Genomic DNA, 27439 nt, shown 5'->3' on the forward strand with positions numbered 1-27439 from the left:
TGTCATAATAAACAAACCTGGGTCTTCCTTAAACAGCAGCAAGAAAAATGCTTGCTGTGCAGACCCTGGGCAGTCCCAAGAAAGGGAAATGAAAACTCCATGGCTAAAGTTATCCCTTCCTATTTCTCTCCTCTCTTTGTTCAGGTCTTCCTCCTTTCCATCACAGGGTTATTTCCTTAACATCCCCCGTCCGCATCTGCAAGTTTCCATCCTGTGCCACACTGGAAGATCTCTCTCTCCAAGACACCTGGGCTGGGCAAAACAATATTTTGGCTTTGTCCTACTAGGTAGTAAACCGGTGCCAAACCAGGCTCTGAGCCTCATGAGACTGATCAGGCAGGAGTCAGGCAAAACGCTGTGTATAATACACACCATAGCTCTCCCGGGAGATCCTGGCATCAGCACCAGGATAGATAACGGCCACCGTCTCTGTGGTGTTCTTCTTTGCTTTCTTTTATCCTTACATGGCTTTCATGAAGAGTAATCAGTTATGGTTTATAATCAGAAATAAATTACAGTTTATAGACTCTGGGCACAATATAAATATTTTCCCTGAAAGCCAAGTTAGAAGAAATCGGTCTAAAACGAGATGTAAAACAACAGCGACTGAAATAAATATTCCAACTGGCTGGTCCTAAGCACTGTCAAAAGAAGAAAGAACAGTGTAATCTGTCTCTGCAATTATGGGCATATAATAGTAGGATCGTTTTCAGCCCATTTCCCCATCCTGCTGGGCAAGAGTTGGCTCAGATAAGGAAAAAGAGCCAAACACACACTTGGGGGGGGGGGGGGGGGGGGCGGTGTGAAGAAACACCAATTATTTCTGATGCCTGGTAAACAGCCTGCGCCAGAGGATAAGGCTTTTCTGGCTCTCAGCTATGCTTTCTTCTCTTTCCATGTGTCTGTCCTCCTCCTCTGAAGCTGCGGGGTGGGGACGTCTAAAAATAGTCCATGAATCACGGCAGATAATGTTGTGCAGCAGTTACATAAACAGCCAGCCCGGGCGCCGGGGCCGAGGGTAGGAACGGAAAAGATCTGGGTCAGGGTTGTCACTCCGAATAGGGTCCCCCGGAGTCGGCCTGCGGGAGGCGCGGCCGGGGCGGAGGCTGGCCGGGAGCAGCCGGGGAGCGGCGGGCGGCGCGGCGGCGACGGCGGCGGCGGCGGGCGGGCGCAGCAGCCCCGGGCCGGGCGCGAGCAGGGCGGGCAAGCCCCGCGCGCTCCCCATGGCGGGGAGCGGGCCGCGGCGGCGGCGGCGCTGACGGGCCCGGGGCGGGGCGGGCGGCCGGCTGGGGCCTGGGCCCGAGGGGGAAGATGAGCGCTCTCCTAGAGCAGAAGGAGCAGCAGGAGAGGCTGCGGGAAGCCGCGGCCTTGGGGGACATTCGGGAGGTGCAGAAACTGGTGGAGAGCGGGGTGGATGTGAACTCCCAAAATGAGGTCAACGGCTGGTAAGTGGGGGAGCGGGGGAGGCCTAGGTCAGAGCAGCCGGCGGGGCCGGGGCGTGGGGGCGGGCGCCCATGACCGAGGCCCGGCGCAGGCTGCCGCCGCCCGCCAAGGCGTGGCCCAGCGTCTGGGCCTCCGAGGCCGTGCGCTCGCGAGGCCTGCCCGGGCCCCCTCCCCCCCGCCCCCAGCCCCGCGCGGCGCCGTCGGGAGCGCGGCCTGCCCCAGTCCCCGCCCACGTGGTCCTCCCGGGGCAGCGCCCACCTGAGCCCCGGCCCCCCCCTCCCCCTCCCGCCCCGCACCCCCGGGCTCGCTGGGCCAGAGTCCTGGTGGCTACGATTCGATTGATTCGCACGCTCGTACGGAGCTCACCCCACTTCGCGTGTGCGATTATTTTGCCGTAGGAGCTTCTGGAGAACACACCTGTGCAGAGCAAAAAGCATAAGCAACCGAGCGAATGTGAATCTTATAAATTAGCACCGTTTCTTTTCCCAAGACCGGAAAACAAAAACAAAAAAACCAAATCACTTTGCATCACTCTTCTGCCTCTCTGTTGCCTCACTGTAGCCTTGATATGCCGCTGCCTACAGCTGCCTGTTGAGGGAAGACTTACTCGTTTATCCCGTAGAGTGTTTTGCCTTGTTTTCTTACTCCAATTTTAAATGCAGAATTTGAATTCAAGACTCCAGATGCCGGCCCGCAAACTGAGTCCTTCCCAATTAAATAAGGAGTCACATTTTAGGATGTGCCGGTCAGATTTTTAGTGTTAAGTTACTTACTGGATGTGGTATTATTCTGCCCTCTTCACATTTAAATTTAAATTTTTATTTGATCCAAGTCATGCCTAAGCAGCCTGTTTTTGCTAGCTTAGAGTTACAGTGAGTTTGGAAATATTTTATTTTTTCAAGTGGCATCCGACATTTTGGAACTGAGAGGGACATTGGAGATGGGTCCAAGGGCAGAGAATAACCACACAGCTGTGACCCCAACCATGGTTTCCATGACTCCCTTGCAAAGTTATCTGCCTCTTCTAGAAAACAGCTTGGATAGCTGTGCAGAAGGCCAGGAAACAGACACTACTGCCTTTTGTTTTCTTTAAAAGTGTTTGCAAACAAGCTTGCCCTTTGGTGTGTACCTTCTCTGAGCATGGCTCTGTGGTTCACAAGCTGTGACTCACTGTTTTGGCAGTGGGAGGCGGTGTTGTATAGAGGAAGGAGCCTGGTCTTTCCCCGCAGACTCTCCCCATTCCTGCTTAGCTAATGCAACCTTCCTGAGTCACTTCATTTTCCAGTTATGTGAGAAGAGTGTTGTGACCATTGAAGGAGATGAAGCATTGTATAAATAGCTCCCATTCCTGGAGTTTGCTCTGTGACACAAGCCAGGCTCTCTCGTTCACAACTACTCAAGAACAGAGTTGTTGTTATTCTCCCCATTTTACAGATGAGGAAACTGAGGCCCAGAAAGATTAAGTAATTTCCCCAAGGTCATAGAATTTACTAGGAAGGAGCCCAGTATCTGATTCTAGACCCTGCTTTCCTAACCATGACGCCTGCCACGTAGTAGGTGCTCAGTAAATGTAGGCTGAATCTGAAGCAACCTGAACAGGCTTCTCATAGATTTATCGGGGAAGATTGTCTATTAAGGCACCTCATGTCGGAGGTTCAAGGTTGAATTCCCGATCTCCCCTCATCCCCCGGACTACCCCGAGCCTGTTCCTCTGAGTCCTCCTCAGCTCAGCGTCTGACATGTTCAGCCCAGAACCCTTGCTGCCCTCCTTGCCTCCTGTCTTTCCCTCACATTCCACATCCAGTGTGTCAGCTAATCCTGCCAGCTTCACCTACAGCTATAGTCAGAATCTGACCACTTCTCACTAACTCTGCCTCAACGCTTCTGGTTACACAGCCACCATTCTGGTGCCTGGATTCTTGCTGTAGCCACCACCACCACTCCCCCCCCCCCCCCCCCCGCAACTAGTCTTGCTTCCCTCATACGCTGTAGTCGTTTCTCAGCACAGCGGAGGGATCCTGACCTAAAACAAGTCACAAGTCGCATCATTTCACTCTGTTCAAAACCCTCTAATGACCCCCATCACACTCTGAGTAAAAGCTCAGAGGGTCCTCGAATTTCTGCTTCCAGTCCCCATCGTCCTCCCTCTCTACCTCAAGGCCTCATCCCTGGATTTGCCCCCTCACTCCCTTCATTCTGCTCCCCTGACCTCCTCCCTTTTCCTGAAATACCAGGCACAGTCCTGATTCAAGGCCTTTATGTTTTTTCTTCCAAGTCTGAAATGCTTTTCCTCCCTCACCTCTGTCAGGTCTTAGGTTAGATGTCACCTTGGTGAGCTTTCCTTTGCCCTCGATTTAAAATGGCACCAGGCCCCTCCCCTGCCTCTGGCGTTCCCTGGTCCCTTCCCTTGTTTTATTGTCCCTGTAACGTTTAATCACCAAAGCATACTGTTTGTTCTGCCTATTGCTGACTGCTTCTGTTTCCACTTCTGTAAAATGAAGGGAATGTCGATAATAGCACTTAACTCAAGGGTTGTTCAGAAGATTGACTCAGTTAATATATATGAAGCCTTTAGAACAGCATCCCCCATGTAAAAAGCACTATATCTTTGTTAACTATTATTTTCTTATTATTAAGCAGCATGCTGGCATAGAACACTTAATCTCTAGCATAGAAAAGCCAAATGGTTACTGCTTTCACTTTGTAGTTGGTCAGTAACCACAATTTCAGCACTGATGAAGGATACCCAGCCCCTCCGGTCTGAAATACTTCCCAGGACTAACCAGATATTCTGACTGCAAATTTAAAGCTTGAAGAGTTAAATTTCAAAGACCGAGTTCCCATATCAGTTGTAATTCAAGGGTCGTGCGTACCCCTTGGCTTTAAGCAACAAGCATAATGGCTCATGAAAAAGCTGAAAATATTGCCTGGCTGCGATGGCTCTGAGTTATGGCTGCCCAGAGCCACACAGGTCTGGACTGTAAGTGATGGCCACTCAGGGCACGTGGTTGTGGGGATCATGCTGTGTTGCCTTAACACCACTTTACATGGTGATGCTTTAGCTAGTTGGTTTTCCCAGAGTGTCTCAGACCCACTGGCAGTAAATTACCTTCTTCAGTCTCAAGCTTGTCATGAACAAGTGATTTACTACCAGCGAGTGAGCACTTTATTTCCAAAAGGGAACATATTTTTCTCATCATGCTCCATTCATTTTTGAATGCTCACTTATTATAATTATTCACTTTTCAAGCCCATGCCACAGAGATCCACAGACAAACACTCTCAGCTGCAGTTTGCCCACAATCAAGGATGTACTGGATCCTTCTGCCCGGACCAGTGTCCACCTTGTTCTTGGTTCCCTTGTTGAGCAATTAAGTACCTGTACGTCCAAGCAGACACTTCCTTATCTCCATGAGCTCATTTCAGAAGCATAAGCAGCCTCTTCCCTTATTTTTCCCAAATTGGCAATCTTTTCTTTATAGAGTACACCTTAAAGGTACCTGGATAATCTAATTCTAATCAATAATAGTATGGAATATCCCTCTGAAACATTGATGGAGTCCCAGCCAGCCGGACAAGCTAGCTTTCTGCAAGCCTGAAATGTTGAGGAGGCCAGGGCACATCACCTTCTCCCCGGAACCAAATGAACTTTATGGATAGTTGTACTTTGCAGGTTAGTGACCTAGCTTAATCCTCACTACCGATCATTATTGTTCTGTTCTTTATCTTATCTGTACTTGGCTGGCAGCTCTGAAGAAATTTTCTCCATTCAATTAGAGAATTGGTGAGGACGTTTCAGAACAGAGGGGAGAAAGGATTTTCCTTCCACAATATCATTCAGCTTTGGCAACCAGGGATGAATTTAGCAACTCCGAATCCCTTCATTTCTGTTTAAGATGGAGTTTTTACCAGCATGCTAATTATATTTCTACGCGGTGTTAAAATAATAGCCCTTCAGAGTGTGCATAATCCCTTCCTGTGTGTACAATAATAAATAATTAGTTTTACTTAAATGAGGCTAATATGTTAGAAGAGTTTGTTCTTGAAAATTTCGGTCGTTGGTGTACATTTTTCAAGTGCCTTAGGAATTAAAGCCTGTGCACAGTGCCTTACATGTAAGCAGATGAAGGTATGTTTGTAGCCTTCTGGAGAGAACTAGAGGATCCAAGTATTTTAAAAATGGAAATTTAAAGTGTGTGTGTGTGTGTGTGTCTAGGAAAGAAAAGGAAAAAGAATGAGCAACTGATGTTCAGCCGGGAATGTCTATGTAGCAATAATAATTTCAGTGGCAGAGCAAGCTGTAGATGATTATTACCCTGATAATATTTAATTTTCATGTGTCATTTGATGCATACGAAGCAAGTTTCCATTGTCCCTAAAAAGGAAAAGTGACACCATAAAAACATTTAAAGAGACTGGGACAACCTAACGAGCGTTAGTGCTAGAAGACCTCTCAGCAATACCATTAGAGTTAACCAGCCAGCCTCCTGGAACTCCTCGAAATGAAAGCTCCTGGGATAAATTAGTTTTTCCCAAGGGTCAGAAATGAAAATAAAAATAAGTTTTAAGCATGCTAAATATTTTGATCATCTGCTTTCCGAAAAGAAAAGTTGAGGTTACCTGCCCGGTTTCCTGGTTCTAGCTGAGCTCTTAACAGGCTTGCATACATTTATTGACTAGCACCTGGAATTTGAAATCCCACCTCACCTCTTCTGTTTTTAACTCTTTTCTCCTTTTCTTCGGACAGGACCTGTTTACACTGGGCATGTAAACGCAATCATGGTCAGGTGGTCTCTTACTTATTAAAATCAGGAGCTGACAAAGAGATTCTTACGACAAAAGGAGAAATGCCAGTCCAATTGACGTCAAGGAGAGAAATCAGGAAGATCATGGGGGGTGAGTCTGTGTTGGGGGGCAACTTTCGATTTTGTCAAACTCATTTAAGACTTGTGGTCTCATTGGCTGTGTTCTTGATGCCAGTCGAACCACAAATCTGTTTTTATTTTTATTTATTTAAAAAAATTTTTTTAACGCTTATTTATTATCAAGAGACAGAGACAGAGCATGAGCAGGGGAGGGGTAAGAGAGAGGGGGAGACACAGAATCCGAGGCAGGCTCCAGGCTCTGAGCTGTCAGCACAGAGCCACACGCGGGGATCAAACTCACGAACTGTGAGATCATGGCCTGAGCCGAAGTCGGACGCTTAACCGACTGAGACACCCAGGCGCCCCACAAATCTGTTTGTTTGTTTTTTTTTATTTTTATTATTATTTTTTAACCTTTATTTTTGAGACACAGAGAGACAAAGCATGAACGGGGGAAGGTCAGAGAGAGGGAGACACAGAATCTAAAACAGGCCCCAGGCTCTGAGCTGTCAGCACAGAGCCCGACGCGGGGCTCGAACTCACGGACCGCGAAATCATGACCTGAGCCGAAGTCGGCCGCTTAACCGACTGAGCCACCCAGGTGTCCCTTTTTTTTTTTAATATATTTTTTTCACAAATCTGTTTGTAAAAGCAAAGGTAAGGGGTGCCTGGGTGGCTCAGTCGGTTGGGCATCCGACTTCAGCTCAGGTCATGATCTCACAGTTCATGAGTTTGAGCCCCACGTCGGGCTCTGTGCTGACAGCTGACAGCTCGGAGCCTGGAGCCTGCTTCGGGTTCTGTGTCTCCTGTCTCTGCCCCTCCCCAACTTGTGCTCTGTCTCTCAAAAAATAAATAAATGTAAAAAAAAAAAAAAATTTTTTAAAAAAAAAAGCCAAGGTAATACTACTACTGTGCCATGATAGTAATTCCATGTCATTTCCAGATAGGTAGGCATTATAAGGTGTTTTTTTTTTTGTTTTTTTTTTTTTTAGTCTATTAAATTTAAGGCAATTAAAACGGTGATCATAAACCTAATGAAACACTCTTTTGTCTTCTGATTTGAAGAGGCAGTAAACACGGAACAAAATATGCCATATACCAAAGGACACTAGCTTTCACAAGACACTCTCTTCCTGGTAATTTTTAAAGGGCTATGTAAATGTTATGCGTTTTCTTCTTTGTAAGTGGAAGAAGATGATGGTGACGACAGCCTCCCCCAGCTGAAGAAGGAGTCAGAACTGCCCTTTGTTCCCAACTATTTGGCCAACCCAGCCTTCCCTTTTCTCTACACCCCTGCGGCGGCAGAGGATGCGGCCCAGCTCCAGAACGGGGGCCCCTCCACACCTCCTGCGTCACCCCCTGCGGAAAGCACTCCTCCGCTGCTGCCTGCCGGGGAGCCTCCCCTGGTCGGGGCCTTTCCACGGGACCACGCCTCGTTGGCCCTGGTTCAGAACCGAGATGTGTCTGCCCCTTCTGCCATACTCCGAACACCAGAAAGCACAAAACCGGGTCCTGTCTGTCAGCCACCAGTGAGTCAGAGCCGCTCACTGTTCTCTTCTGTCCCGTCCAAGCCACCAGTGTCTCTGGAGCCTCAAAATGGGACATACGCAGGGCCAGCGCCAGCCTTCCAGCCATTTTTCTTCACGGGGGCATTTCCATTTAACATGCAAGGTAACCCTCCTCAGGAGACAGCCTCTGTGGGATGGGGTGGGGAGGGCGCCCAGAGATCTAGCGTTTCACTCCTGGTTTTTTTTTTGGGGGGGGGGGGTTGGGAGGATGGGATTTATGTCTGTATTTATTTATGTGTTTAGAGCCTAATTGTAAACTTGTAGAAGTTTTGCAAGACCACTATAAGGAGCTCCCTTTAGCCAGACTCCTATATTATTTACGTTTTGCCCTTTTACCTGCAGTGGTTAAGTGTGTATTTCCTAAGAGCAAGGAGAGTCTGTTACATAACCACAGTCCAGTGACCACATTTAGGAAATGTAACCTTGCTATAATACCATTCTCTAAGCCATCTGTGTTCTCTAATTCAGGCCATGTTTCAGTGTTGGTGTCCTCTGCAGCTCTCTGTGCTCCTTCCACCCCTGTCCTCTGCCCAGGGTCACCTGTCGCCTTTGGTTATCATACTGTTCCATTCTCCCTTCACCTGGAAGCTTCCTCAGCCCTTCTCTATCATTTTGGACCTCAGTATTTTTTGAAGAGTCCAGGCCAGGTACTGTGTAGAATAGGATCTCCTATCTGGGCGTCTGGGCGGCTCAGTCAGTTAAGCCCGGCTCCTGATTTCTGCTCAGGTCACCATCTCACAGTTCGTGGGATCGAGCCCCACATCAGGCTTTGTGCTAACAGTGCAGAGCCTGCTTGGGATTCTCACTCTCTGTCCCTCCCCAGCTCACGTGGGCACTCTCTCTCTCTCAAAAATAAATAAATGAACTTAAAACAAAAGAATACGATCTCCTATTACCTTTCTCTAGGGACTATTTGATATTCTGTTGTAAAGAAGGTCCTTCCCTTCTCCTCCATTTAGATCAGTATGAACTCGTAGATTCTTTATTATTAGGTTATAATTTTGTTACTATCATCATCTTGATGTTCACATTATACCAGATCTGTCGAGAAGGAGCCCCTTGGAGCCAGTTCTCACATCGCTTGGACACATGCCATCATTCTTGGAGCATTTCCTTACTTTTTCGTGCAGCAAGAGGGCTCCAGGCTCCTAGTGTCACTTTCCCTGCTCCCGCCCCGGAGGCAGCCATTTCTCTGAGGAGCCCTTGTTCTTTCTGGCAGAGAATGGTGTTCAGAAACTAGGATGTGGACACCAGGTGCCCTTATGCTCCAGGGGTGTCATGTCTTCCAGGCCTACACAGAGGACAGAGCCAGGAAAGAAAGAGAAAGAAAGAAAGAAAGAGAGAAAGAGAGAAAGAGAGAAAGGGAGAAAGGGAGAAAGGGAGAAAGGGAGGAAGGGAGAAAGGGAGGGAGGGAGGAAGGAAGGAAGGAAGGAGCAAACAAATACCCGTATACAGTCATAGTTACATTTCTTCCTATGTTTCTGTATCTATTTCTCTTTATAAAAATATTAAAAACAAGTTCATCCTGATCCCTCCCATTCCCGACAGACACCCCAGGGCACAGTCTAGTCTTACCTTTACTTTTTCTTTTTTTTTTCTTTTTTTTTTTTTTATTGTTTTCTTTATTTTTGAGAGAGAGAGAGAGAGACAGAGTGCGAGCGGGGGAAGGGCAGAGAGAGAGGGAGACACAGAATCTGAAGCGGGCTCCAGGCTCCGAGCTGACAGCACAGAGCCCGACGCGGGGCTGGAACTCACGAACCCTGAGATCATGACCTGAACCGAAGTCAATGCTTAACCGACTGAGCCACTCAGGCACCCCCCCTTTTACTTTTTCTGTGTAAGTAACTCCCTCACTTTCTGGTTTTGAGGACCTGCTGTTATATGTGCTGATAACAGTGACCTGGGGGTGCTCTGAGAGATTCCTATAGAAGGAGCAAAACAGAACCACCAAACCCACGTAGGTATTTGACTTGGGCCATCTTGGCAGCCAGACTCAGAATTTAAGGGCAGACCGCTTAGATCCCCGACCCTAAAGTAATAGTGCTTATTTACTCCCCACCCAGACCCCTTCCTTGTTGAGGCATGCTGCATTCAAATCATAGACTGTCATTTTTATTAATAGCTTGTCTTTTTGCTCTTTTACTGTTTATCGCAAGGAATTTCATATTTCTTTCTTTTTTTTTTTTTAATTTTTAAAATGTGTATCTTAGAGAGAGAGAGAGCATGAGCAGGGGAGGGACAGAGGGAGAGGGAGACACAGAATCAAAACAGGCTCTAGGCTCTGAGCTGCCAGCACAGAGCCCGGCACAGGTCTCGAACCCACAAACTGTAAGACCATGACCTGAGCCAAAGTCGGACGCTCAACCGACTGAGCCACCCAGGCGCCCCAGGAATTTCATATTCCATAAATACCTTTAGATTCGCAATTATTAAATCCTTTTAGAGTAACTCGTATCCCATCTCTTGCCTGTGCCTTCTTTCCACTCCTCTTCCCCTGCTTATGTGTGGTTCGATACCCACACCCGTTCGTAAGCCTTTACCTACTCAGCACCAGCAGCAGAAGTTGATTATCCTTCAACACACTGGATGGTTGTCTCCCCCCGAACACACACCCCTTTTACTTTGTGAACCACAGTTCTCGATGTAGGGAAGACAGTGCAGAAAACTGCCACCAGAGCCAGAACTGGGGCTGAGCAAAACCCTGCTGACGGTGCTTAGTTTTCTCATTGGGTGGCGCGGGCCTCCGGCACAGGGCATGATTATGTATAACCAGCTTCTGGAAAAGATCTTAAATTACATCGACTGACTATGCAGGAACCATTCATTAACATTTCTCCCTGTTTCCCGCCCCCCCCCCCCCCACCCTAGAGCTGGTACTCAAGGTGAGGATTCAGAACCCATCTCTTCGAGAAAATGATTTCATTGAAATTGAACTGGACCGACAGGAGCTCACCTATCAAGAGTTGCTCAGAGTGAGTTGCTGTGAGCTGGGTGTTAATCCAGATCAAGTGGAGAAGATCAGAAAGTTACCCAATACCCTGGTAAGAAAGGTAAGAGAGGTCTGAGCAGTTGCTTGCTTTTTGCATTTGGAAAATACCCAGCTTCCTCCTTGGCTGGATGAGTCATAGTTGAGAACTGAGAAGAGAATAGAAAAGGGGCAAAGGGTGGTTTTCCAGATGAGCTTTCTTTCCCTCTCCTGGTCGACAGGGACATGACATTTTTGAAGGCGGTAGCATAGCAGAGAGAATTTTCTGAATTACCGTTCCGTGTACCTGGTTTTGGTTGTTTGTGTAGTGACACGTGAGGATTACACTATCGCATCTCGGAGCACCTGGGGAAAACTGGTCTGAATGGCCTCTCCCTCCAAGTCCAAGGTGCGCTCATCCTGCAGTAGCTGCCGTTCAGGGCTGCCACCTTCCCATCCTCCAGGCAGCCCAACTCACGCCCCCGGGGACTTCCCCGCACAGTCACCAATGGGCACAGTCACCAATGGCCTGCCACAGGGATTTTCTTTTTTTTTTTTAATGTTTGTTTATTTTTGAGACAGAGACAAAGACAGAGTGTGAGCAGAGGAGGGGCAGAGAGAGAAAGAGAGAGAGAGAGAGAGAGAGAGAGAGAGGATATGAGTGGGGGAGCGGCAAAGGGACAGGGAGAGGGAAGACCCCAAGCAGGCTCCATGCCCAGTGCAGAGCCCGACACGGGGCTCTCCCCCACGAACGTGAGATCATGACCTGAGCCAAAATCAAGAGTGGGACGCTCGACCGACTGAGCCACCCAGGCGCCCCGACAAGTGGCTCCTCTTAATGGGCTTAACCCATTTTGTTTTAGGACAAAGACGTTGCTCGACTCCAAGATTTCCAGGAGCTGGAACTGGTTTTAATGATAAGCGAAAACAATTTCCTGTTCCGAAATGCTGCGTCCACACTGACTGAAAGACCTTGCTACAACAGGAGAGCTTCTAAACTGACGTACTAAGTTCAGCAGGGACTTTTATCGCTGAGTATTGTGACAGTGCGTGTCACCTCCGGGCCAAGGACGAGCCATGGATCTAAACGTCTTGGGCGCCCAGGAGGGCCCCGGTGCCACTGCGTCGTCTACACTAACATCATTCTGCCATGGTAGGGAGCCCCTGACCCCCCGCAGCGGTGCCACTCTTCCACGCCTCTTGGTGCACAATAAACCTCCTGCTTGAAGCGGTGAACAGCGGAGAAGCTGGAGAGGCCGAAGCCGGCGCTTCTGAGCCCCTGTTTCCCGTGCCCAAGCTAAGTGAGCCGTCTCAGCAGAAGCGGAGAGGGAGCGGAGCGCGGCTGTCGCCCCTCCTGCGGACAGTGCACCTGCAGGGCTTTCTTGGGACTTGCACGCTCCCCGCTCTCCTAAGTGTGAACTGGCTAGAGGGGAAATTGGGGAAAGCACACTGGACAGATGATTTCTAGCGCGACTTGGGGCTGTGAGGTTTCACATAACATATTTACCAATGTTACTCAGGTTTAAAGTATTTAAGACTACAGTTACCTAGTTGTAAATATGCTGTTAACCAAAAGAGCTGCCCCTCCCCCTCTTTGCCCTTTGTGAACACTCAAGACTGCTTCTCTGTCTCCCGTGTCCGCCTTTGCCTGGACAGTCGTCTCTGCATTGACTCTGTGGTCACTAGAGGGCTCTCTGATGCTTTCCAAAAGAGCAGCCGCTTTTTTTTTTTCTTTTTCTTTTTCTTTTCTTTTTTTCTTTTCTTTTCTTTTCTTTAAACCTCTGAAGTGATTCCTGGCCTCTCCGTGTTTAACCGCACTGTCCGAGAAGAGCACGAACATTGCCGGCCTGTGTTCCCCACTTGCGTTCCCCACTAGGCACAAAAAGCAATTTTTGAAACCGAATCTGTTGCTGTTTTCCAGGTGATTGTGGGAAACTGAGCTAAAGGAGTTAGCGTCTTTATTTTTGTATCAAAGATAAAGGTTATTTTGAAATTCCTAGGGTTTTTACACAACTCCGAAATCTGTTGCTTTTGTAAACAAATTGTTTGCCCTTAGGCCTCCCCCACCACCACCCACCCATCTGCTTCACAGAGGCGGTTTGTGAGCCTGCCAGGCTTTGTTCTGGAAAACACCTGATTACACTCTTGAGCACGGCCTAGGCCTATGAGAAATTTTTCGTAAGGAACGCCTTCAAGAGTTCCCTTCCTTTCTTTCGGTGTCATTAACGTTAAAAGAGCCACTGTCTTGTCGAAACCAACAGCTTCACTTTAGAAATAAGAATGAGCACACTCAGAGGAACAGGAGGGCAGGGGTTCGAAGCCAGCTGTCGAAGAGCATCCCTGCTGTCTTAAGAAGCTTTTTCCCCATAGTGCCTAAATAGTTTCCAAAGAAACTTAACTTCCTAACTGTGTTAATTTTATTGGAACGCTGCGATTGATTGCTGACGGAAGCGAGAGCATGCAGACGGCGTCAATGGAGGAGAATGTTGGGCCGAGATAATGGCCTCCTGTTGCTGCCTCAGTGCTGAGCTGAGGTCGAGGCCGTCCTCAAGGCCAGCTTTGTGGAATCACTCCGTTCAGTGAGTACACCTTAGTCCACCGATTCCTGATGGTGACTCACCCTTGTACGGTGTTCGCACAGCAGAGTCAGACTCCGCAGGGAAGTTACTTACTACCCCTTCCCTGAAGTGCTTTAAAGAAGAAACCGCCCTGGTGGTTCAACCAATCGGAAGCTAGTTTACCGAGACATACTAACCTTCTTTCCTTCCCTTTGGAAAAAGTGACAGTTTACTGATAACACTAAGGCTAGCTCTATCCTGGCAGAAATAAATCCGGTATTAATTCATGTCTAAATCACTGGGGTTAAAACTTGTCTAACCATTTAGATCAATTAGAGATTCAGAAGCAGTGGAGGTCCCGGCCGGGAGGTGGCCTACCGAGTGGCTACAGGGCATTCCCCCCCCCCCCACCCCGTTCAGAAACTGGCAAGGGCGAGGGAGAGGCTTGGCATCTCAGGTGAGGGATGAGCCCGACACTGTCCTCCCTTCTCCCTTGTAAAGCCCTCTGTGGTCACCTGACTCCCGCCTAAGGCGGTTGGATGAGACTGACAGTTGCCGGTAGGTGAGTTTAAAGTCTTAATCTATGCATTCAGAGAAATATTTTTATATGCTTTGTGTAATTTATAACAAAGATTTTTTTTTTTTAGCTTTGTTAACTGTGAATTCACCCCCCCTCCACTGCATATTTAAAGCATGTGTTCACACCGTGTGTAAACATTCACCGAAGATTGTTTTCTTTGTGCATTGCCGACTGTTCAAACATAACCGGTATTATTAAAATTAAAATATTAACGAACCGAGCCCATATTCTTTCATTTGGGCCTCCTAAGCAGCACTGTACTCCTAATCACCGGGGGTTCGAGTTGTTGGACAGTCCCGGGGACACGGTGCTCTAGGGGAAAAATCGGAGGGACCGTTCGCCCAGCTGAGGCTCCTCCGTCTTGCTGCCACCAAGGGGCTCGTACCCGTCAGTGGCACCCGCAGACACTTTGTGCAGCGCCTTTCCTCCCGGCTCTCAGCGGCCAGCTTCCTTTCCCCGGAGGAGGTGAGCCGGCTAGATGGAGGTCATCCTCTAGTGACCACATTTTTCGATTAGCCTATTTACTTTACGCAACCGAGCCTCTCCTTTGGGCTGCCGGCACCTGTCAGGGCCTCCATGAGCTCAGAAACAGACTCCCAAGGCAGGAGAGGAAGTAACAGCCTCCCACCTTCAGATCTTTAGCTGAGCGTGATGCCGAATGAATCTGCGTTTCTGTTGGGTTAGGGCAGCTAGAACCTCACAAAGCAGACGTCATGCCAAATTGGCCTAATAAATCAGGGAGCATAGCAGAGACCTTTTCTTAGCACCAAGGAGAGGCAGAATAATTTGGGCATTTGGGCTTTCATACTCGCTTTATCACAAGGATGGAAGTCTTCTTCTCTACACTCATAAACATCCTGGGCAGAAACAGGCTGCCAAAAAAAATGTGATTAACCTTTAACAAATGGTCCTGCAGCACAAGCTGACCCAATACATACAGGAAAACCAGATCAAAGGAGCCATCTCCGCACCTACTGCAAACCATTTAGGGAAGAAAGACAAACTATCCCCTACAACCCGTCACATCATACCAAGCAGAAAGGTCGAGGAAACGAGAGGGTCAGACACCGGAAAACTCAGTAAGGTAACAAAGAGAAGAGATCCGTTCCAAATTTCCAAATACGCCTTGTGCCAGGTGGACTCTGACCCACAGGAAATGAGCACTCTGTCGGTTTGCTCAAAACCAAATTTAATTCGGCCCCTCATCTTGCTTATTGGCCCGAGACTGTCAGGGCCAGGGGCGCCTCTGGGCTGTTCTGTGCTCTCACGTGCAGCTTTGGCCACATTGAGGAAGACGAATGGCCCTGAGGCCTCGCTGGTTACGAGGACCTGTCTGGAATAGACTTGTTTTTTTGTTTTTTTTTTTTTTCAGTTTATTTATTGGCAGATGAAGAGAGTGAGCGGGGAGGGGCAGGGAGACAGGGAGAGACAGAATCCCAAGCAGGCTCCGCGCCGTTGCCACAAAGCTTGATGCGGGGCTTGAACTCACAAACCAGGAGATGATGGCCTGAGTGGAGATCAAGAGTCAGACAATTAACCGACTGAGCCACCCAGGCGCCCCTGGCATAGACTACTAAAGGAGCAAGGGAGTAAAAGGCACTACGCACATCCCAGCCCCTAGAGAAGCAGGCTTGGAGGTCTGAGGGATGGCATGAGGGAGGCGTTCACAGCAGCCTTCCCAAGAGGCCTCGGGTCCGATTTCAGGGGCTTTATTTCTCGCCTTTGCACAGTATCTGCACAGCAGAGCAGGAACTATTGGCAATTACCCAGTGACTTTTGGCTGTAAAGACAATATTTCTAGCCAAAAGCTCTGGAGACTGAAGTTTTCAGATAATCCCAGCCATGTAGATGTACATAAAGTCTGCCTCCACCTCTCTCCCTCCCTCCCTGCCCCCTGCAAAGGCCCTAACCCCCAAACCTTATGAACAGGCAGAGAAAGGCTGCATCGGGGTATACGTATTGTTGACCACGTCGCTTTATTTCATCAGTGCTCCATTTTTAATGGATTCAGGCCAGCACCCCAGAGTACAGGACTCAGTTCCTAAGGACACCCTGACCCGGCAGTCTGCTGTTCCAAGAGGAAAAAGCTTTACTTTAAAAAAAAAAAAAATCCTTCTGAGTAGAAAATACAAAAAATCAGACAGAGTGGAGAGGTCATTCCATGAAATGACTGAAAACAGCACAGCGTGGCAAGAACACTAGGTTGGGAATCAGGAGACCCCGGGCACCAGTCTGGGCTCTGCCTCAAACTAGCTGTGGCCTCGGGCCCGTAGTTCACCTCTTGGGCCCCACTTCCTCATCTAAAGCATTTAGCACAATTATTCTGTGAGGCACTTTGCAGGGCAAGAATCTAGCAAATGCCTCCAGTGTTTGCCATCAAGTCCATCCTGCAGACGTGCTTGGTGTCTTTTTCTCTCCTGATGAAAACCAGCAATGGCCAGGAGCAAGTCCCAGGAATATATTTTAGACAAGTCCAGCGTCTCTGGCCATCCCGTAGAAGATGCCTCTGGCTGCGATGAGGTTGGCTGGAGAATCAAATTCAGCTACTGTCCCTCTGTCCAGGACAAGGACCCTAGCCAAAGAAAAGAAGTGGTCAGGTCTCCATCAGTTTCGACCTGGCCCTTACCGTCCAACTCTGCCCTTCTGGGTCCTGCTCAGGCCCTGCGGGGACATGCCAACCCTCCTGCTTCGGGAGACCCACCCAACACAGCCACTAGGCCACATGTGCATGCTCGCAAGGCTGGTTATTTTAGCCGCTCCGTTTGCTCTCCTAGCAGATGAGACCGTTTCTGGGATCAAACACAAGGTTCCTATTCATCTCTGGTCTTCGGGCCTCTGAAAACCTTCCCTAATGAGCCCTTCCCTCAACCGGGGTCACAGGACTGTGCGCAGGGAGCCACGGGCCTGTGCGCTGGGCCCTGTGCGCTCCTACCTGCTTTGTGCCAACTCACAAAGGCACACGGCAGGAAACTGGGCTGCACGGAGGCCTGACACTGGAATCTGGGACTTTGGCTGCATATCTGGTTGCTGCTGATGGAGGGATCTACACACACACACACACACACAGTCAGGTCTGGACCTGGGATTAGAATCCCCTGCCAATCAAGCACGGGGTGCACCTGGTGCAGGGCTAACAGCCTGACTCCCGGGGTGAGGCAGGAGCGGAAAGGGCTCCCCTGAGCCCGGCGAGATCCTCCGGGATGGGAAGAGATGGGCCTCACTCTGTTCCCTTACCTACAGGGCTCCCGGAAACACTTCCTGGGAAGGAGTGTGTCTGTGCACATCTCTGCCTGGTCACTGCCCGAACGAGCCCGGGAGATGCCCCTCCTCCTTTCAGTGGTTTCTCACTGTTCCCTAGGGTAACGACTGCTTCCCCAGGGTCCTCAAAGTGCAGCATAGTGGGGCCTGTCCCTCTCTCCTCCTCATCTTGCCTCCACTGCCCCCTTCCCCCTCTGCACTCCGGCCTCATGTGCCCTCCTACCTTTGCCTGAAATTTGTATCTGTACCCCATCTCCTCGCCCACTCGCCAACTCTTATCCTGTAGGGCCTGGCTGGTGCTTCCTTTCCTTAGGAAAGATAGTGTCCTGGCTGCCCTGTGTGGATTGGCTTTCTCTTCCCTACATACACGTACATACCCCTGCTTCCTTCCCCAGGCTCTCCTTACACGTTTCTTTTTTTAATTTTTTTTTTCAACGTTTATTTATTTTTGGGACAGAGAGAGACAGAGCATGAACGGGGGAGGGGCAGAGAGAGAGGGAGACACAGAATCGGAAACAGGCTCCAGGCTCTGAGCCATCAGCCCAGAGCCTGACGCGGGGCTCGAACTCACGGACCGCGAAATCGTGGCCTGGCTGAAGTCGGACGCTTAACCAACTGCGCCACCCAGGCGCCCCTCTCCTTACACGTTTGATAGCAGGAGTATTTGATTAATTTCTGCCAGTCCCACTAGAATGAATGAACTCCCAACCTCCAAGGTTGGTTTGAGCCTTCTATCCTCAGGGCTACCAGTGACCGCCGTCTTCAGTTAGGCCTGAGAACAGATCCTCTCAGCCCACCCCTGTCCCTTGTCTGGACCCAAGGCCTGGCACCTCTGTCTGTCCTCTCTTCTCTCAGTGGGGGCCTGGATAGGGGTGGGGTAGGGATGGAACAGACAGACGGTAGCGTTGGGCATTCTCGGCTTGGTTCCCAAGCCCCTGGGGGCTGTATGGGGACACTTCTGAGGCAGGGACAAGGTCTGCCCATTGCCCTATCCATGGCATCCTCCCTACCTCCCCGTGCCTGGAGATGTTTATTTTGTGAATAAAGCCTTATTGATGTACTCCCACCACACTCCTTCGACACAGATTTATCTCAGCTTCCTCCTCTTCCTCCTTCTGAGCTCCCACATCTCCAAGGGGGCCAGTCTGCCAGGCCACTGCCACGTCACTTCCGTGAGGCTTCTGATCCCCCTGCCCCTGACCTTGTCTTCCAGCATCACACCTTAACGTTGGACACAGTGAGGGAATAGGTCCCAGATTTTTCTTTTGGCTGAGTGGCTGCCTCCCCAGGGAAGGCATGAGATTCCCCAGGGCAAGGCCCTTGCCCTAATCCTTAGAGGAGGTTATGGTAAGAGGCTGGGGGAGAAACTAACACTTTCCAGGGTCACCTGCATTTGAAACGCTTCATTTCGTTGACTCCTTACAGCAACCCCAAGAGAGAGGTTCTGCACCTTGCCCAAGGTCACACAGCAGTCAGCAGCTGCTGGGGCTGGGGCTCAGCCCTCCGCTCTCTCACCACAGGGTGTCTGCTCCTGAGGGTCCAGGCTGTCAGGGTCCAGCCCTCTGAGGCAGGGACTCTAGCATCATGCACTTCTCTTAGCGGCTTCCCCACCTGTACACCCAGCTCGGATTGTGGGAGCGACGTACAAACAAAGGGATGGCCACGCGGGCCCTCTAAAGATGCAGGGTGCTCAGGGAGTGAGGGTTTTGTCATGAAGGACCCGGTTCCACCTCACAGCATTAACAGAAGGCGGCAGGGAGGCAGCGTGGGCACAATTCACGATGCCTAGGGAGCCCCAGTGTGCCCCTTCCCTGCACGTTGGCGACCTCAAAGTATCCCGTATGTCTCAGAAAACATCACTGTGCCCACCGTGGGTAGATGACTCCACTCTGTCCTGCCCCTTATCTATAACTTGGGAAGCCCTGCTCTGTCCCTCATGCCCTAGACAATCCCATGAGCTCTCCCGTGCCCAGGTAATCTGCATGCCCCTTCCTGGTGACCTAGATAACCTCACCAGGTTCCCCCCACCGCCCCCCGCGCTGGGTTCTGGCGCCCCACCTGGTGTAGTCTATGATGGTGTCGAGCCAGTGTGGGATGGTCAGCACCGTGCAGTTCTCAAACTGGGTGCGGACGGTAGCCCAGATGAGGTCGTCAGTCTCCAGGTCCATGGCAGCCGTGGCCTCGTCTAAAACCAGGATGCAGCTCCTGCGGAGCACGGCTCGGGCCAGGCACACGAGCTGGCGCTGGCCCACGCTGGGAACGGGCAAGGCAGGCATCTCGAGCTGGGTGCCCCCACCTGCCCCCAGGCAGGACTCCCTGAACTGCTTCTGTCTGCATTCCTTCCCAAAGGCCCAGGACTGGCTTTCTGTCTAACTTCTCCCATTTCTGCCTCAGCCCAGTCCTCCTGGAACACGGAGTCACGGAGATCTGGATCCCACAGGGCTGATGAGGGGTCTGGGGTAGAGCAGTGCTCAACAACACTGTGAAATCCCGGTCTGTCTCTGGCACCCCCGGCTTCCCCCTTCTGTGTCTTTTTCCCTGTCCTCGCTCCTCAGCTAGTGCCATGATGCTTCTCTGCTTCTATCAGTCATTTACACTCTAGAAAGAACACACCTAAATGGCTCTTCCCGGATATCTGCACGCATTGTCATCTTGCCGAGCCTAATGTCACACAATCCAGACAGTCATCTCCCAGCCCCATGGGGGAATACAGGCGGGGCTCTGTTGTGAGGACAAGAAGGGTCAGGGACACGGGGACTCCCGAGTCTGGTCACTGGGGAGGTGGAGGAGAGGTGGGGCGCATACCTTCAACCTCTTGCCTTGGAAGCCAGAGCTAGTGAACAAAGCGAGGCTGTGTTCCCAACCACAGAGGCTGCTATAACCCCACACCCAAGGACAAATACCTCAGCCTTTCCCAAAGGGGTGAGTCACCGCAGCCCAAGTGAAGGCCAGGCTCTCTCGCTGGCCCATTCCCGCAGCTAATGAAGGTTCTGGCATCAGAGTGAGCCTCCAGCTAGAACTCAGGGCTGATTTATGGTAGGACTGGCACAGGATGCAAGTTCTGCTTATTAAAGCGGCTACAAGCTCAGTGAGGGTGGAGGGGGGAGCCGACCTGTCTCAGACCCTGGCAGACGGGGGGGATGGAGGGGAAGCTCCAGGAGAGGTGCTGACAGCAAGCAGAGGTAGGAAAATGGAGCAAAGCCAGCTCTGGGTGCAGGGTCTGGAAGCCTGTGCTTATCCACCAGCCACCCCAACACGGCTGCGTAAATGAAATCCCGTTGAAGGGCATATTCAGTCTCCCGGGACTAGCAGGGGAAGTGGGGGGCGGGGGGCAGGGCCATCCCACACATGGCTGTGACACAGCGATGAAGGGTTTGGGGCAAAAGCCCTGGCTTCCCTGAGTCCCTGCCCCCCCTTCTTGCTAGCTGAGACGCTTTGGGCAATCATTTTATGCATTGGAGCCTCATTCCTGGCCCACAGGACTGCAGCAAAGATTAAACAAGATAGCGGATGCCAACGTTCTTTGAACGCTATTAAGTGCTGAGCAAATGTAAAGGTTTTTGTTTTTGTTTTTGAGGTCTGGAGAGAGTCCATGGGTGTGGACCCAGCAGACTAATACGAAGAAGAATAAAATAGCTAAATATCTCAGGAGTGTATCCAGGCTAAGTGCTTTCTATTTCATCCCAATGACCTCAAGACTGCTCTGTCCAAACGATAGCCACTGGCCACGTGTGGCCCTGGAGCACTTGAAATGCGGCTGGTCTAAATTGGGATGTACCGTAAAGGTAAAAGTCCACACGGCGGGGGGGGGGGGGGGGGGGTTCAAACTTAGTATGAAAAAAATGTAAAATATCCCTAATAATTTTTATATCAATTACTTGTTGAAATGGCAACATTTTAGATAGACTGGGATAAATGAAGTACACTTTTCAAATGTATTCCATCTATTTCTTTTCTTTTCTACCTGCTCCTTTTTCTTTTTTTAATTGTGGCTACTGGAAAAAAATTTAATTACACATATGTGGCTCACATTATATTTTTTTAGTGGGCAGCACGGTGCAAAAAGGTATGGGACTGCTATTATCCCCATTTTAAAGGGAAGGAAGAGGTAGAACAGAGAGGTTAAGCAACTTGCCCCCAAATCACACAGCTAACACAGGTGTGGGAATCAATCGCAAGCCTTTAGACTTAGTGAGAAGTGACTCCCGGCCCTCCCTGCTGCACAGCCCAGGGGCTGTGGATACAACAGTGGTAAGAAAGCAAAGAAGGGCGTGGAGAGCTCACTTCGCTCACTCGGAAACTTCAGAAGGACTTGCAGAGCCATCTTGGGAAATATCTGTGAGCTACCTAATGCACTGTAGGTTTTTCTCTTACCTGATCCAAGGGCTCAATACAGACCCCCACCCCAGGCCAAGCACAGCATTGACAACCTCGCAGGACAGGACTGACTATGGTTTTGGAATCTCCCGGTTCCAATCCCAGGCATGCCTTCACCCAGCTAGGTGACTTTGGCTCCACCTCAGTTTTCTCATCTGCAAAGGGGGACCATCACCACCTCGGGAGCTTGTGTGAGGCGTCAGTGAGATCCCACAGAATATGTTCAATACGAAACAACAGCCCCGTCCCCCTCCCCCGAGCGCCCCCAGACTGAGACGGGAGTAGGGAGGGGGCTGTGGCCTGGACTCTGTGTCATTTGATACGAAGTCTTCTACCCCTCGGGTTGCTGTTTCTGACCCACCCAACCCCAGCCGTTACCTGAGATTCTCCCCTCCCTCGGAGCACTGGAAGTCCAGGCCCTCCGGCTGCGAGCCCACAAAGGTGTGCAGGTGGGAAAGCTCCAAGGCTCGCCATAGATCTGCCTCCGAGTAATACCCAAAGGGGTCCAGGTTCGTACGTAGGGACGCGGAGAACAGGATGGGGTCCTGGCGACACAACAAGGTCTCGGAAGAGGGCCGTTCAGGCCCCCTCAGGAGCCATGGGTCCCAGGGCCAGAGAAAAAGAAAGGAATTTGGGGCAGCATTTCCTATTCTGTCCCCAGCCCTCCAGGAGGGAGGCAAAGGGCAGATAAATGCCTGTGGGGAAGCGATAAACCCCAGCTTTGCCAATCAAAGTTGTCCACCAAAGCAGACAGAGGAACCGCTAATCTGACTCCAAAATGTCCAGTCAGCAGAAAAAAACACCCCAGAGGAGCTAGAAAAAGTGACATGCAATTCCGAGTGGGGAAACAGGCAGACCAGGACAGAGCGTCTCAGGGGGATGGGGTACTTGAAGGGTCCTGCGATCCTGGTCTCAACTGGTAGCCCGGGTGGCCGGAGGGCAGCGTCTGATGGGGCCAGGATAGTCTGACCCCTTTCAGATCCATGACAGGTGGCTGCTCTGTGGCTCTGCTCCTGCTGTCAGGCTCTCCAGCCTCTCAGACGGAGGTCCGGGGCCTGGACCTCAAGCTACAAAGCAGGGTGGGGCCTGCCCCCCCAACCCCCAGGGCTGCCCAGTGCGGCCAGTCCGTGGCAGGCTTGTACCTGGGGGATGACGGTCAGCTGAGGACGCAGGTCGTGGAGTCCCATATCTGCCACGTTGAGGCCGTCGATGCGGATTTCACCTTCCGCGGCCTCCAGGATGCGGAACGGGCAGAGGGTCATGGACGATTTGCCGGCCCTGGTGCGGCCCACGATCCCCACCTGGAGGGAGTGAGGGGGGCTTTCAGGGGGCGGGAGGAGTCAGCGGGCATCTCCAGAGCCGCCGGACTTGTGGGCTGCGGCACCTGCTCTCCCAAACGCTGTGGCCGCGTCCCCGGCACAGACCCACCCCTCGCGTACCTTCTCGCCACCGTGCACGCGCAGACTCAGGTTCCTCAGCACCAGCTCCAGGCCCGGCCGGTAGCGCACAGAGAAGTTCCAGAACTCCACTTCGCCCCGCAGGGACCAGCCCGCGGGAGGATGGCCGCCCTCCACCACCCAGGGGGCCTGGCCCAGCGGGGAGGATGGGTCTGCATCAGGGTGGCCCCTCTTCTGCAGCCGGGCCCTCTCCCACTCTCTCCTCGGAGCCTGAGCTCCTCTCCCTGCCTGCCCTAGCTCCCTGAGTGGCCACTCTGTGACAGCTACCGGGGTCACAAGTCACAAGGTACCGCACAATGGAGGGGCACACCATCAACAAATAAGCACATCTGCATAATGTAGCAAAGTGCCGAGTGCTGAGAAGTGCTTGGTGTTGTAGAAGTACAGGGTGGTCATGGAAGGCTTCCTGGAGGAGGTGATATTCAAATAAAGACCCAAAGCAGGGTGGGGGAGGTGACAAGCCAAGTAAATATCTGGGGAAAGGGCATGCCAGGCAGAGGGCACAGAAAGCGTGAATACCTCCCCAGATGTGTTCTGGAGCCTAGTGACAAAGTGAGAGGTAGGAGACAGATAGTGGGTGGCCCCCTCATGAAGGGCTTTGCAGGCCATTTTAAGAACCATGGTTATTATTATTATTTTTTTTCACTCCAAGATGCAGAGCCATCAGGGGCCATGTGCAGAGCAATGGCACGATTTGATGTGTTTTTAAAGGATCCCTCTGGCTGCTATGAGGGGAAGGAGAGGGGATGATGGAAAACAGGGAAGCTAGTTAGGAGGTTCTTAAAATAAATTGGGCATAAGATGATGGTGGCTTTGAGACAGGACCAGCAACAACTTGGGAGGCTCAGTGCAAAATGCAAATGTGGGGTCTCTTGTTCGATAGTTATTAAGAATGTCCACGTGGTGACAGCACAGAGCATTAAAGCAGATGTAAGACCCTTCCTTCTAAGCGCGGGGACCCGTGTGACTCTGCAGGTCACGTAAAGCCACCCTGCTTTGAGACAGGAGAAGCCAGACTGTCACCGGTCAAAAAGCAAAGCAGCCAGTATAGACCATTCTCCCGAGGAGTTGTCAAAAGATTGGGCAACAGGGTTGGGGGCAAAGATTTTTAGGCTATGGAGACAGATCGTGTCTATGGACAGGGGGAAATGGGAACGTTAGACATGAAGAGGGAGAATTTAAAGATCCCTGCCAGCAGAGGATTGAGGGGGGTGATAGGAGATGTCTGGGGGAAGGCAGCGGGGAGGCCGGGGTGGGGGGGGGCTACGGGGGCAAGAGAGACCAGGCTGGGAGGAACAGGTGGGGTGGGGGCTCAAAGGAGACTGACAGGGCAAGAGCTTGGGTCACAGACGCTATGAGGGAGGGCCTTCCAAGAAGAAGGCAGGGGTCATTTTGTCTGAACGTCACTGAGAGATTGAATTAGATGAGAACAAGAAAGTGTCCCCTAGGTTTGGAACCAGGCGGGTCATTGGTGGAGTGACAGGGCCAGAAACCAGACCGCGGGAGGCAGATGTGTTACAGGGTGACGGGGTTCCCCACTTCCCCGTGTGTGCTTTAAAACAAGCTTCGTGACAAAGGAGAGCAGAGAGACGGGGCCGTGAGATGTAAGGGGGAGGGGAGGTGGGTATGTGTGTGCAGGACGGATGCTATGATAGCTCATGTTTGCCAGTGAATGGGAATCACCCAACAGAGGGAGCAGGCTGTAGGAAGCAGAGGGTGTAATGAGGGGGGTGAAGTCTGCAGGGGTGGACTTTGGTAGCGGGAGGGACACTTCCTGCTAAAAGAGGAAGGAAGAGGTGAAGGGACCACAGGCAGCTGGAAAGTCTGGAGGCGAGAAGGTTGAGGGAGTTCACATCTCATACCCTACTTTTCTCACGGGCGAGTAAGTCACACAAGGTCCGTGGCTGAGCAAAGGGGAGGAAAATATGCGGGTTTGAGGAAAGAAGGTTCAAATGGCTCTTTCTGGAAGTGGGATCACATGCTTTTGGGGGAAGCAAAACAGAAATACCCAGCAGTGATGTGTGGTCACAAACTGGAAGTAAAATCAGTGATTTTCTCCAGCGATGTCTTAGCTGCTGAGTGTCAGCATGTAGAAGGTAGACAGAGGGGCTCGGCTGGGGAGGGGTTTTGTAGGCGAGGACCACTGACAGAAAGGAGGGCAAGGGAGTTGGGAGCATTGGCACCGGTGGGGCACAGAACCCAGGCTAGATGACCTGGGGGACAGAGGGACAAAGGTAGGCCACAGGGTTGGGGGTCCTAACGACGACAAAGTTCTGGGACAGCAGAGGGTTTGGGGCACGTGAGCTGGGAGGACTGGGAAGGGTGGTTTAAAAGCTTGACTTGAGATCTCAGAGATGGTGCAGCTGCTGGGTGTGAAGAGGTCTGGAGTGTGACCACAGGAAGAAGTAAGTGGAGAAGAGTCTGCATCTCCCCACCACCGTTAGGGGACAACTCCCTTTCCCCAACAAAGGCCATGCTGCCCCACCCCTGCTCCTTCCACCGGCTAATCTCTGGCTGGAGTCCTTACCCTCCTGAATACCCCAGCTGAATGACCTTCCTCTTGTCCGCCCTCTTTGGGTGCATCACTCCAGGGCTCTTATCAGAGCCCTGTCTTCCCTCTCCCACAACATCAGAATCTGCTTGAAGAGAGACCCACCATGCTCAACTCTGGACCCTCTTCACCTCCTAGCATAGACCTCTGGCTGATGCTTGATAAGGGTTGAGTGGATGAATGAATGAATGAATGAAGAATCCCCCAAATGAAGAGCTGGTCTTGGGATGTAGGGACGATGGGCCACCAAGCACCCTTCCCCAGCTATTCCAGAATCGCCCTGCCCAAGGCTCATCCGAGTACCCACCTCAGCCTCTATCTTGGAGTACTCCTTGACTCTCTCCACGGCCACGATGTTAGACTCCAAGTCTGACATCATTTGGATCATCCACGTCAGACTAATTGTTATCTGGCCAAAGGGACTGGGTCATGGATACGGTGATCTCCCCTCCCCCCAACAGCTATGTATGGGAGGAGTTCCGACTCCCTGATTATGCTCCTTGCCTCTACGCCCCAGGTGGGCTTGGGCAAGCCCATAGGTGTGCCACCTGGGGCTCTATCACACCTGTATCTCAGGCAGTGACCTTGCAGACTTAACCAAGGACTACCTAGCCCAATGTTTCTCAAACTTTAATGTGTATAAGAAAGGTTCCCCAGAGAATCTTGTTAAAACGTCGCTTATGATTCAGTAGGTCTGTGGTGGGACTTGAGATTTTGTATTTTTTTTAATTATATTTTGAGAGAGAGAGAAACAGAGAGAGAGAGAATCCCAAGCAGGCTCTGTGCTGTCAGCACAGAGCCCATCATGGGGCTCGATCTCCCAGTTCATGAGATCATGACCTGAGCTGAAACCAAGAGTCAGATGGTGATGTTGATGTAACCAGTCCCCGGACCACACTGCGTGCCAAGGAGTCTTGATAGGCATGCAGAATCCTGAGACTCACCCTGGGCCTGCTGTATCAGAACCCACATTCCAGGTGATTCATAACACAGGAAAGCTTGAGAAGACTCATTTGTCTAGATTGTCCTTTGTTTACCAAAGCATTCAAGGCTTGAGCCCTCTGAGGCATTGAAAATGTGATCTAAGTCACAAAAATGCCATTTGCAGTCATTTAAGATTTTATTTTTTAAGTGATCTCTACACCCAACGTGGGGCTTGAACTCATGACCCCGAGGGGCGCCTGGGTGGCGCAGTCGGTTAGGCGTTCGACTTCAGCCAGGTCACGATCTCGCGGTCTGTGAGTTCGAGCCCCGCGTCGGGCTCTGGGCTGATGGCTCAGAGCCTGGAGCCTGTTTCCGATTCTGTGTCTCCCTCTCTCTCTGCCCCTCCCCCGTTCATGCTCTGTCTCTCTCTGTCCCAAAAATAAATAAACGTTGAAAAAAAAAAATTAAAAAAAATAAAAAAAGAACTCACGACCCCGAGATCAAGAGTCGCACGTTCCACCGACTGAGCCAGCCAGGCGCCCCACCATTTGTAGTTATTTAAGCCTTTGATAACACAGGCTGATGTCAGGTGACCAGCCCGCCCTCTACTCCAGGCTCCAGTCACCTTCTCTGTGTACATTCTCTGCAGGCCTGTGAAATGAGGTATATTCCAGCCCTCTGCTTCCCTGCCCCAGGACTGCTGTCAGGGTTGTTGACCTTCTAAATCTCATGCACAGGCCGGACAAGCTCTGTTTGTCCTTTGGCGCCAAGATAATTTCTCCAACGCCAGCACCCAAGGTAGAGAATCTCCTCCGGGGTCTTACCACATTTTGTTCCTTCCTCCACAAAGACCTGTTCACCCGGTATTACAATCCCCTGTTGGTTGAGAGTGT

At 51.0% G+C, this 27439-nt stretch overlaps 2 protein-coding genes across 2 annotated transcripts in view; one reads left to right on the forward strand and one right to left on the reverse strand.

Moving 5' to 3' along the window:
• Window positions 1-1272: 1272 nt before the first annotated feature.
• On the forward strand, window positions 1273-14199 carry ANKRD40 (ankyrin repeat domain 40). The gene is made up of 5 exons (XM_030296938.1): window positions 1273-1445; window positions 6191-6339; window positions 7494-7979; window positions 10745-10926; window positions 11705-14199. Exons 1-5 carry the CDS (start codon window positions 1312-1314, stop codon window positions 11849-11851), a joined length of 1098 nt encoding a protein of 365 aa, XP_030152798.1. The 5' UTR covers window positions 1273-1311; the 3' UTR covers window positions 11852-14199.
• Window positions 14200-15932: 1733 nt separating this feature from the next.
• Window positions 15933-27439, reverse strand: part of ABCC3 (ATP binding cassette subfamily C member 3) — a 32976-nt gene continuing 21469 nt past the window's right edge. The window contains 6 exon segments of the mRNA XM_032595706.1: window positions 15933-16551; window positions 19296-19490; window positions 21993-22159; window positions 22757-22915; window positions 23054-23200; window positions 25930-26031. Coding sequence (XP_032451597.1) covers window positions 16443-16551; window positions 19296-19490; window positions 21993-22159; window positions 22757-22915; window positions 23054-23200; window positions 25930-26031 — 879 coding nt within the window. The 3' untranslated portion in view covers window positions 15933-16442.

This window comes from Lynx canadensis, chromosome E1, assembly GCF_007474595.2.
Source record: "Lynx canadensis isolate LIC74 chromosome E1, mLynCan4.pri.v2, whole genome shotgun sequence".
NCBI lineage: Eukaryota > Metazoa > Chordata > Mammalia > Carnivora > Felidae > Lynx > Lynx canadensis.

Coding starts and splice junctions, on each gene's coding strand:
- ANKRD40 (XM_030296938.1), top strand. CDS start 1,312: ATGAGCGCTCTCCTAGAGCAGAAGGAGCAGCAGGAGAGGCTGCGGGAA. Junction 1,446..6,190: donor CAAAATGAGGTCAACGGCTG/GTAAGTGGGGGA, acceptor TTCTTCGGACAG/GACCTGTTTACACTGGGCAT. Junction 10,927..11,704: donor CCAATACCCTGGTAAGAAAG/GTAAGAGAGGTC, acceptor ATTTTGTTTTAG/GACAAAGACGTTGCTCGACT.